Source organism: Hoplias malabaricus, chromosome 8, assembly GCF_029633855.1.
Source record: "Hoplias malabaricus isolate fHopMal1 chromosome 8, fHopMal1.hap1, whole genome shotgun sequence".
Taxonomy (NCBI): Eukaryota; Metazoa; Chordata; class Actinopteri; order Characiformes; family Erythrinidae; genus Hoplias; species Hoplias malabaricus.
In genome coordinates this window covers 2869575-2881270 of record NC_089807.1, presented here as the reverse complement: position 1 = coordinate 2881270, position 11696 = coordinate 2869575, and the positions used below count along the sequence as shown (strand labels likewise).

At 39.8% G+C, this 11696-nt stretch overlaps 1 protein-coding gene across 6 annotated transcripts; it reads right to left on the bottom strand.

The window, feature by feature from the left end:
* Window positions 1-2622: 2622 nt before the first annotated feature.
* Window positions 2623-10013, bottom strand: osr1 (odd-skipped related transcription factor 1). Of its 6 annotated transcripts, XM_066679636.1 has the most exons (4): window positions 8080-8144; window positions 7343-7391; window positions 4316-4969; window positions 2623-3369 (listed from the first exon to the last, which is right to left on the bottom strand). In XM_066679636.1, exons 3-4 carry the CDS (start codon window positions 4954-4956, stop codon window positions 3237-3239), a joined length of 774 nt encoding a protein of 257 aa, XP_066535733.1. In that variant the 5' UTR covers window positions 4957-4969; window positions 7343-7391; window positions 8080-8144; the 3' UTR covers window positions 2623-3236. The 6 variants fall into 6 exon arrangements, with proteins under 6 accessions (XP_066535733.1, XP_066535732.1, XP_066535728.1 ...); XM_066679635.1 differs by lacking the exons at window positions 7343-7391; window positions 8080-8144 and adding an exon at window positions 9972-10013; XM_066679631.1 differs by lacking the exons at window positions 7343-7391; window positions 8080-8144 and adding an exon at window positions 9811-10008.
* Window positions 10014-11696: the final 1683 nt, after the last annotated feature.

The following is an 11696-nucleotide window of genomic DNA, read 5'->3' as shown; positions in this document are numbered from 1 at the left end:
TTCCCACCTTGACCAACAACAAAAGGGTGGGGTGTGTAAGTGTGTGTTTTCCTGGGTGCCCCAGAATGGGTTCTTTACTCTATGATGTGTGCTAATGAGAGCGCTTCCACGGCCTTTTGTGTGCGAATACACAACTACGGCATCCGTCCTACCGATCACACACTCACACAAGACCCAGACCGGGGGGAGCGTCCAGACATTAAAGCCAGTTTGTTCGAAGTAATTGACGATTATCTCCTCTCGTCCTGAATGAAAAAAGACACATGGCACAAATAAACGCACTGTTTTAACACATCACTCACAAACCAGGCCTCTGTTCTCTCATTAGATAGAGCTCTTTTATCTGCTCTTTAAACATTATTTTTAAATAGTCTCTGTACTTGTTGGTGCTCCATGTGTGTATTACCCAGGTATTTTCCTTGTGAGAGTAACACACTTGATGCTAAGCTATGGAGCTAACGTACGTGTCAAATCATCACAAATGAACTTACAGACACTGTATTTTTGTTCATTTTGGACAAAAACACATCACACAATGACCACCAGAAGTTCTACCTTCACGTCTTATGCTTTAAATAAGAAAGATGTTGCTATGTTTTAACCCTTTACCCATTTTTAAGCTGCTGCCGTGAGACTACTTTTAGCCCTCTGCTTCCCATAGAGACAAAGCAAGATAAATCTTCACACACTCCTGAGCATCACTCCTGTGGTGTAATGGATATCTGTAGGTTGTAGATGACGTCTCAGTGTAGATTAGAGACCTACTCAAACACACAACAGTGATATAAATCATTTAGTTCTTATTTAGAGGTCAAACTGAAATAAGCATGGATCCCTGACCTATTTTTCCACATCACGTTTTTGTAAACGGAGCTGTTTGTCTGCGTTGGTCAGTGGAAGAGCGCAGGCCGCATCCCAAAGTAGCACCATACTCCCTACAAAGGACACATCACAGATAATAAAACTAATAACACAGACCGTAAATAGACACTAATTCCACAGGGAAACTTAAGACTTATAGTTTTGACATACAGCGCATTTATAAAGCGTTATTTTATAACCGACACAGTGCCCTACGGAGGGTGTAGAGTGATATTAGGAATCAGATTGTTTACGCTGTATACACAGTGTAAAGAATGGGATTAAATATGTGGCTGGTGTGTGTAGTCTCCAACACTCTACAACACGAGTGAAATAAGAGGATTACTGAAGCTTGTATATGATGTGTGTGTGAACAGATCACTCAGATTCAGACACAAGGGCAGAGAAACCCGTCAGAATCTGATGTGCTAACAGTTTTCCATTAAATCCTATGATGAAGATGCTAATGTGGCTAGCAGGTTTTAACAGTGATTTTCTTCATATTTTACTACACTGTGGGATGCGTAATCATCACCTGATGAAAAGAGGTGGTGGCCTTCTATGCTTGTGAGTGCTGTGAGACTCTCTCCAGAGCTGGGGAGAGGAGCTGTGTGTGTTTACATTAGTGCTGCACTCTGAAAACCAAACAATCTGTCCCCAATATGGCACCCACAAAAATATGTGACTACAACCCATGGATGGGTGATATACGCTGACTCCCTCATTTGCCAACTCTGTTTTTTAAGAATCCTCTGTTCCATCTTAAATGTCCACTGGGTCGTCTGTCACTGCACACATTTGTTCATCCTCTAGTCCTCCGTCAGTGGACACAGGACGCCGTCGGCTGGATGTTTTTGGTTGGTGGACTATTCTCAGTCCAGCAGTGACGCTGAGGGGTTTACAAACTGTGATACATTCATACCAGCGCGACACTAACACACCACCACCACGTCAGTGTCACTGTGGGGCGGAGAATGATCCACCAATCAGATCATACCTGCTCTGTGATGGTCCTGACCTTTGAAGAAGAGAGGAAAATGGGTCAAACCAAATATGAAGAGCAACAAACAGATTTCTCTCTCGTACTTGGAGTCAAGAGAATGGAAAGTGAGTGTAGAACCAAGAAGCCAGTCAAAATATTATGGCTGATTTTTGTATATTTATATATATACTGTAGAACATTTCTTGTAAATTTTACAGTAAAATACTGTCAGCAGAGTTCCCAGGCATTTACTGTGTTTTTACAGGAACACTACTGTATTTCAAATTTACAGCATATTACTGTAATTGAGTAATACAATACTTTACTGTAGATATTGGGATTTACAGTAAATTCCTGGCCAGCCATTTACTGTATTTTTTACAGGAACACTACTGTATTTCAGCTTTACAGAATACTACTGTAATTGAGTAATACAATAATTTACTGTAAATACTGTGATTTACAGTAAAATACTGTAGCAGACTTGCTGTAAATTTACAGTGTATATATATCACAGTGTATATATATCACATATGAGCACATATTTTCATATATCCTATGCTTTAAGTGTAAGTAAGTGTAAAAGTCTGAAGACAGATGTGGTAGGGTCTACTAGATCCACAATACTAGTGATACTGTAGACATCAAAGGGTTAAATTGTGCAGTTATTAACCCTTTAACCTTTTTCAGAGTTTAACAAAGGAAAGAACAATTGCTGTCCACAACCAGTTATTGTTAAGAAAATGACTATTTATTTTTTAAAATAAGTTTAAGGAATCCAGTGATATATGTAAATAATCAATAAACTGATTAAAGTGCCAAATAACAGTTATACAAAAAAAAAAAAAGAAAAAATCTGTACATAAAAAATACAAGGTCGGAATGATTCTTATGAAAAAGTCGCCTACTTGACAACCTCACTGCTTTCTGCTTTGGCTTTTTTTTCTTAATGATTGTCTGAGCATCTGAGAGGCTGGATTGGTCTTCATTTCATCATCAATCAATTTCCCAACAATCAATAACTGATACAAACTTGATTGACCTGCCGGCAGTCTAAGAGCGTCGACAGAAATCACATTTATACATTAGAGTCTGGATTTGATCCACGTCAAGATTGTCGCCACACCCCGAATCTGAGTCCGGTGGCGTTCCAGACCGACAAATCCATAAATCCCGGACGGACGTATAGATCCTTCTTCAGGATGGTCCGGTGTGTTCCTGCTTCAGCAAGTGGGATAAATCCTTATATTTTGTTTGTTTTTTTTAGCTGTTCTCAGTCCAAGCCCGCGCTCGCTGGTCGTGTTGAAGTAGTCTCTTTGGCCTGGCTTTGCTATTGGCCGCTGTCCTCTGATCATTGGCTTTCCAGCGTCCCCATTGGCCGAGGCTTATGACCTCACTTTATCTTGGCCGGCTTCAGCTCTTTGACTTGCATGTGCAGCGTTTTGTGGACTGCGAGCGTCCGGGACTGACAGAAACCTTTTCCACATTCTTGGCATTTGAACGGCTTCTCTTTGGAGTGGATGTACCTGCAGAGAAAGACAGACAGAGAGGGAGAGAGAGGATCGTTTAACACAGAATTCCACTCTTATTTTAATGGTAATAGCAGCGTATCTTCAGTGTTTAGACGTGAGTCCGGGAGGAGACTCATGCACCAAGGAAACAGGGCGATGTTTTGCGTAATCGCAGACAGCGTGGAAGCTGTAAAAGCAGGTCGAGAGGTTCCAGTGTTATTCTGTGTGTCTTGGCAATACAAAAATCAGCCTTTACAGTCCTATTATGTTCAGTTTCACAAATCTAGAAGCTGTTTGAAAGTTTAGAGTTCAGATCAGGCCATGGGTTTGATTTAAGACTGGACCGAAGGCCTTCCCTCATCTCGTACCGAACGAGAGTAAAAAAATAACAGATTTCGACGTCTGTTTACATGCATTTGGTATAGTTTCCGACTCTTGAATAACGAAGAATGTCGTAAGTAACAGGTGTTGCTGCTGTTCTTTATGAAAATGTATGAAAATATGAATTTATTTGGTCAAAACGTTGCTCTATTACAGAGTCAACTGTGCAAATGACACATGCCATCATTAGAACAGACAGTAATAATAAACAGTGTTGGGAGTGGGAAGCTTAAACATGAATCACTTATTGAACACGACAACTTTATAAACATAAGGATGTCCAGGGTTTTTTGTGGGTATTCATTTATGACTCAGAAACAGCATTCAGTAACAGCACTATACCACTAATATATTACATTAATTATATAGTTATATGTAAGGTGTGTTGTAAAGACATGTGGATACTCCAAAAAAAAACACTAAACCAGATCTGAAAAGCATGTCTAAACAGGACCTGTGTTCCAGAGTAGTGTATAATTTATTGCCGTTATTGAATAATAAATCCGAAGACTAATTACTAAATAATAAGTCTAGATCTCAAGCAATGAAGCTGTTAAAATGACTAATCCCTGCTCCTCACCGGTGGTCTCGAAGGTGGTCCTGCCTCCGGAAAGCCTTGTGGCAGATGTCGCAGGTGTAGGGCCTCTCGTCCGTGTGCGTGCGCTCGTGGATCAGCAGATTGTACGACTTGGTGAAGTGCCGGCCGCAGAACTTGCATACAAACTCCTTCTTGGTTTTGGAGGGCAGGCGTCCGCGGGTGGGCTTCCTCTCTGGGGACGACAGCTTGGCAGCGGCGTCCAGCAGGCATCCGAGGGACGGGGCCCTGGCTCCGGAGCCCGTCACACTCAGGTCCTCTGCTTTTAGGGGCTCCTCCTGCGTGGCGGCAGCGGCCAGGTTGGCAAAGTCAAAGCGCGGTTTGCTCTTGGCGGCGTCCTGTTTCGCCGGGTGGACGATCTGAGGCAGGATCGGGAGGGAGGGCAGCGGGAAGCGAGCGTCCACCAGAGCCGGGAGCTTGGAGAAGGTGCAACGGGGGAGGCCGAACGGCGGGTAACCGAGCGTCCAGTGCTGCAGGTGCACGGCGTGAAGAGCGCTGAAGCTGTACACAGCTGGCATGGGGTCTGCCGGCAGCTGGAATCCACTGGACGTCTGGAGGAGGGAGTAGTTGGCGAGCTGGAGCGACGGGTGCAGAGGCACGGGCGCGGGGAGTGTCTTACTGCCCATGGTGGAGATTACCCTGGAGGAAAGATCGGTAGAAACCTGGTCAGAAAGCTGTATTTTTATTGCGGTGTGGTACATTACACAGAGTAAATCACTTCAGTTTGCAGTAAATCTGTTGTAACACGAGCATAAATCAGCCTAATAGTACACACTACACCTCACAACACATCATTAAAGCCATCAAAGTATGATGTGAAGTAGAGAAACTGTTAATGATGGTGATTAGTTTTATTTAGGGATAATTCTGCCTCAAATATTTTAGGATACACACTTTCAGAAAACATTTATAACCCTGTTATGCTCTAACATTATGTGATGAGGCACTAGAGATAGACACCTGGTTCCTATCAGCACCACTGTGGATAATGTCTCTGTAAGTCTTTAGTATGGCACTAATAATAATAACAATAATAATAATAACTGATCCTCATCTAACCATTCCTTTATACAGAAATATCCAGAAATAGAAGCTTGTTAAGTACGCACAATGTGTTATAAAAGGCTTATAAATGCTTAAGGTGATAACAGACAACACATACTACATGTTTTGAATCTAGTTTAGCTTTGAATAAGTGTCGACCCAAACTCGTCAGGTTCATCGGCTCCAGCATGTTCCATTATGTACAGGAGTGTGTACAGATTTCCAAACGCTTCTGAAACCCAATTCAAAGGGACAGTTGTGAAAATCTGAAAGGACTTGGACATCTCCAGATGTTTTAATTAAATGTCAAGATTTTGAAGGCAACAGGGTATTCCCACCGGCCTCAGAACGCCCCAATCATCAAAACATCCACCAAGTGAAAACAGCTCACGTCTGTCAAGGTGATAGTAGAAATGTGAGTGAGTGTGTGCACGAATACACTGTAAGAACCAGCCTGCCAGACACAAGTGTGTGTGTGTGTGTGTGTGTGTGTGTGTGTGTTTTGGCATAGGCGTTTCCCGCTCCCAGAAAATGTGCCCAGGGCGATAGGGCTGTCAGAAAGAAGAAGACAGCATGACATACCTGCAACGTCTGTTTAATCCGGCCTGATACGAACACACACAAAGCACAATAACTGCTCTTTGTCTCATCACGGCCTCGTGATTGACACACACATGCACAAACACACACACACACACTAACTTACGCTTTCTACCGCAAGACTCCTGAAGTATTGTTTACTTTACGGCCTCCATTTTTACTTACACCATCTCCACACAGTTTCCATTACTTTCCTCAGATTCGGTTTCATTGACGGACACTGATACATTTACCCTCTCCATTACTTTCCTCAGATTCTATTTCATTTGCAGACACTGATGATCTACAACATGTGTGACAAAGGTGACCCAGGGCAACTACAGCAGGCTTCTCAGACAGCTTTAGGCCAACCCTGCAGTGTTAGTGTTGACCCACTGTTCGAAATCCTTAAGTGTAAATTTGGGCTCCACCTGGATCAAGGGAAACACTTAACGTCTTAGACACCTAATATGTGCTCTGATATTAAAATATCAAATGAAATGTGTACACTAAGCTGGACTGTGTAGTAAAAACCTATAAATATCTTAGCATCACCTTTCTGAACGCCTTGGGCATGTGAAACATTTATAATATACACGAATACACGTCGTATTAACGCGCGCTGGGAACGTTACTGCGATGACAAGGTCTTAACTGACGAGTGATGTTAGTTCACAACCATTTAGTGCTGTGAGATATAGTTGTTTACAGATTCCGCGGGGACAGGTGCATGTTCTACACTCAATACATTTTATACACTGTGTGGAAAAGTGTTTAACAGTCAAACAATATCAAAATAACATTTCTAATTCAATGTGAATAATTTAGAATGCTTATCAAATCCATAACGTATCAAATAATTAGTATGATCATCAAAAATAAACTGCTCTTTGAAATGATATTAATTGTGGATATGTTCTATAAACAATTCAGTGAGTCTGACAGCTACAAACTTACATTTTACTGACTTTAGCGCTTCTACACATAACCTCAATGACCAAAGGCAAGAAAGTATTTTAACTTGGCCCCAGAGCTGAGGTTTTAAGATGGAATCGATGAAATAGTGCACTTTGCATATCACCTTGTGCAAAAGAAATAGTCTTAAGATTAATCACCAGTCGCCAAACTGTACAAATTCACTCATACGCTTATACAACCTTGTAACACTTAATACGTGGTGTTCTTTAGATATTTACATTGCATTTAAGCAATATTCAAACCTGAAATCTAGTCCTTTACCCAAAACCTGGTGCTGTATAATCCCCAGTTGGTTTCAGCATCTGTATCAAAGACTATAAATAAATAAATATATACATAAACAAACAGCTTCTAAAATAAGGGTAAACATCAGCATAGAGGTTGGAGAAAGTAACTTAGCAGTTCACCTACAGTGGCCTCCGAGCTCTGAGCCGGGGGACGAGAAGTGCCAGGTTTGATTCTGGGAGTAAATAAAAAGTGAAATAGCTCTAATTGGGCTTTGTGAGAGCTCAAAGCTCCCCTGAGGATTTGCACGCTCTGATCATGGCGCAGAAGTAATTGACTTTTCTTTACGGGGTCATTAGAAGAGATCAGCTTTTGGCCCTGTTAACCCTTTTGAAGTGAACATAGCCCTCACAATGGGGCAGAAGGGCAGGAGGGCAGATGGGCAATTATACCAGGGCACACCTAAAGCTCTCAACATTAACACCTTTAAACAGGATAAAAAGGAAATATATAAAACATGAATTAATGACAATAAGAGAGTTACTTGGACTTTACGAGACGGTGCCAAATAAACACAATGTTTTATTAAATTAAATCAGTGTGACTGCTGTTGTGAATGTTTCACACTGTTGGCAAGAACTGTGTTATGATTTTTTTTCCACAACTCAGTTCATATCTGAGAGACTCACATTTTTTATATAAACACGGTTAACTGGCATTAACTGATTTACTGTGATGCTCAGAATTGTTTGATATCTGGCCTCTGAATTTAGAGATTAATTTAATTCGCTTGTTGATATCTGGCTAATTAGCAACCCTCAGGTTATTTTCTGAGGAAGTTAGCATCATTAGCCCGATCCTTGCGGGTTGTTTGGGCGCGAAAACGGGAAAAAAAAAATCTCGAAACAAAGCAGAAAACTGACCTATTTCACGACCCTTGATTTTTTCTTTTATAAATGAAGGCTTTCTTTTATTTACTGGAGGTTACTCGTTTAGGACATTAAGGTTTTTCCCGCCGTCTGAGCATTATTAGCTCGTCAAAGTGACAAGTGCCTCTTTATTGGACGCGTATTGAGAGGAATTAGGCAGGAATTTAAAGCATTGTCTGTGAAATGTCTGGTCTTTTTAGTCACATGTGAAGCTATTATCAGTGTTTATTTGTACATTTATTTATTGTACATTTTTTCTATTCATATTTAACTGTGATACTAAATAGAGGCGAGTAAAGACTGTGCAGAAATACGTGGGCTTTTATTATGTTTAATGTTTATGTGACGTATATTTCAAACACATTATTTAATTTTCCAAAATGCAAGGACATTAAACGACAAAATCTATTAATAAATAAAATAATCTTAATATAAAAACATATCATTAAAAAAATAGTAAATTTTATATTAATGGCTTTTCCACACAGAGAAATAAGAAATAATATTTTAGATCAATAAAATGTATAAAAGTCGGAACAGGTTAAAAAATAATTCACCAAATCGGTTTTACCTTCCGTTTTACCGCTTAAACGTTTAATAAAAAAATAATAAACAAATAATAATATTAGTAAAATTGAAAATAAACATTATATCTCTTCACGGCGGTTCCGCGGTTTCAGTCGAAGAGGAAAGATACAGTTAATTTTCCTCAAACTAGAGGAGAGGCTTTTTTTTTTCTTTTCCCGACTGAGGTGAGGGAAGATGGTGAGCATCCTCAGCTCCAAAGATTTGAAATAACATGCCACTGTGATGAATGAGCTGAAATCCACCGGAGCTCTGAGAAATATCTAAATATTTAAACTATTAGCTGCATTTGGCGCCGGGATTGCCCTTAATAAAGCTGCAAATCTGTTACTTTCGTTTCGCTGATCGATATTTTTTTGTTTTTAAACTGGGATGATACTGTAGCTGTAACAAAAGCATTATTAATTTTTGTGATCTGGTTTTCATTGTACAAAAAATAAAATAATAATAATATACAATTATTGTCTTATAACAGCATTTACATTTGAGATGATGCAGACTCATCGAGAGCACGATGAAAGTAAATAAATTAATAAAATAATAAATACACCGCAGTTATGAGTATTGAGTAGCAATGAAGTAAAATATATTTTTAAATCAAAACGTTTAAACCCAATACACGAGCACAAAGCACGCGCAAGACAACTCTAAAACAAGACATAAATAAATAAATTAAGAAATAATCAACAGTGCAGATAATTTCGTTTGGATTCAAACAGTTCATTCTGTAAAATCGGTTTGTTTTGATTCCGCGCATTGCTCCAGAAACGAAAGAAAAAAAAAAACATTTTTTTTAACCCTGCAGCTTTGCACCACCTGTCCGCGCGCACCTGGGACTCTTTACGTTTACGACTTCTTCGTTTAGCCTTATTTTTCCACAGCAAAACATTTCGCGCTCTTTATTCTACGAATCACGACTGTATTACTTTGTCACACAGATGCAAACTGATGGAACCCTCTGTTTTGTCGCTTTTTCCCCCTAAAAACAGTGGCGGCTCCTGCACACGCATCGAACGCAACATGAACCACCAGCAAACGCACTGTTTCTAAACGCAGTTTGCAGTTTTAAAAAAGTGTAACGCAAAGGCTTGGCACGAACACAAGTACAAAACAGCACAGAAACAGCGCGCGGATATTTACCAGATGTTGCAGATGTGGTACTCGACGAGTTGCAGAAAGTTTTCAGAGTAGAAAGTTGCTCAAAGCTCCGGTCTGAGAAACTGTACTCAGTTTTGGAGAAAGTTTCTCAGCATGTTCGCGGTCACACACTTCGAGTTTACGCACTGTGAACATACACTTACACTCTCTCCTCTCTTTCTCCTCCTCTCTCTTACTCTCCTCCGCTGTCTGTACTTCTCAAACTCTTAAGCGCCTCTTTAAAGCAGCGCTGGGGCCCCGCAGTGCGCATGCGCAACCCAGGGCCCAACCCACACACACTTTCTCACTCGCTCGCACACACACACACACACACACACACACACTCACTCACTATTATTACCCTACAACACTTAAACCTAACCCTAACCTTAACCCCAGCAGCCCACAGGCCACCGTCTGCGCTCTTACATTAAACAGACTCTAATAGCATTGAATAAATATAGAGTCCCTTCTGTGGTGAAAAAGTTCCCATTTTAGACACAATCTCAAATGATTCTGTGGTTATGGGGACTTTACATTAGTCAGTCCTCACAAGGTTAGCAAAACAAGTACACAGTACCATACACAAAAACACAGAGCGGCAAAGAGAAAGTGATATATTTCGCCCTGAAAACACAAAAAAGTGCATGCAGCACACCTCCATGAACACCACACACACACACACACACACACACACACACACAATATATATATATATATATATATTGATAGCATTATATATAGGTCGTATATATAATTAACTTTATTTAAAATGTAGTATCATTACAACTCTATCAATTTAAAATAGAGAAAATTATAGTATGTTGTAGGTAGATAGGTTACTAGAATAAGAATTAGTTTTAGTCAGAAAATAATATAAATTAAAATAAATAAATGCATTATTATTAATATTTTTATAATAATTATTATTATTATTATTACTATTAACAATAACTACAATAATAATCATAACAATATTATCATTATTATTATTTAATTAGTGTATTTATTTATGTGTATACATATATACTAATAATAATGTTAATAAATAGAGGCGGGAAAACGTCTTTGTCGCCAGGATACATCTGCTACATTTCAGGTGGAATAAATGAAATAAGTGGATTAAATAAAGTTTTATAATGAAATCCCAGACTGTAAAAACGCATAACTGATTAGAATTTACATTTTAAATATTGTACCACTGTTATTTTTAAGTACAGCATTGGAACTGTCGATGGAAACTTCCAGCACTTAGCGATTTGGAATTTTTTTTTTCCCGCTTTTTTTCCTACATTAAAGTGAACAAAGATATGTTTATATTTTTGATGGTTTCTAAATCCTTCCCCGGAGAATAGACTCTCTCTCTCTCTCTCTCTCTCTCTCTCTCTCTCTCTCTCTCTCTCTCTCTCTCTCTCTCTCTCTCTCTCTCTTTTCTTTGAGGGTGAAAGTGTTGCCCCCCTCAGAGAGGAGGTGTTTGAAATGCTTGGAGGTAAAACAGCGCTCTGAATGCGCCTCCTGCCGGACATAAAATGTACTGCACTCGTTTCAACCGGTTGGCTTTTGCTCATTTAGGTGTTTCTTTGTGCCAGTTTCTCTATTTTAACATCGCTAAAAGTTTATCAATGATCTGTAAGCAGTATTTAAAAGCATTTAATAAAGATTTGCCTGTGGACACCTTTGTGTCTTAAAATGAAAATGTAATATTTGTTCATCCATGTTCTGTATCCATTGATCCTCTTCATGGTCACAGTCCAGGACCAACACACATTCACACATTAAGTCAGGCCGGTCCGCCTACCAGAATGTGTATTAGGGCTGTGAAAGGAAGCTGGAGCACCCAGAGGAAACCCACGCAGACACAGGGAGAACACACCAGACTCCTTAAGGAC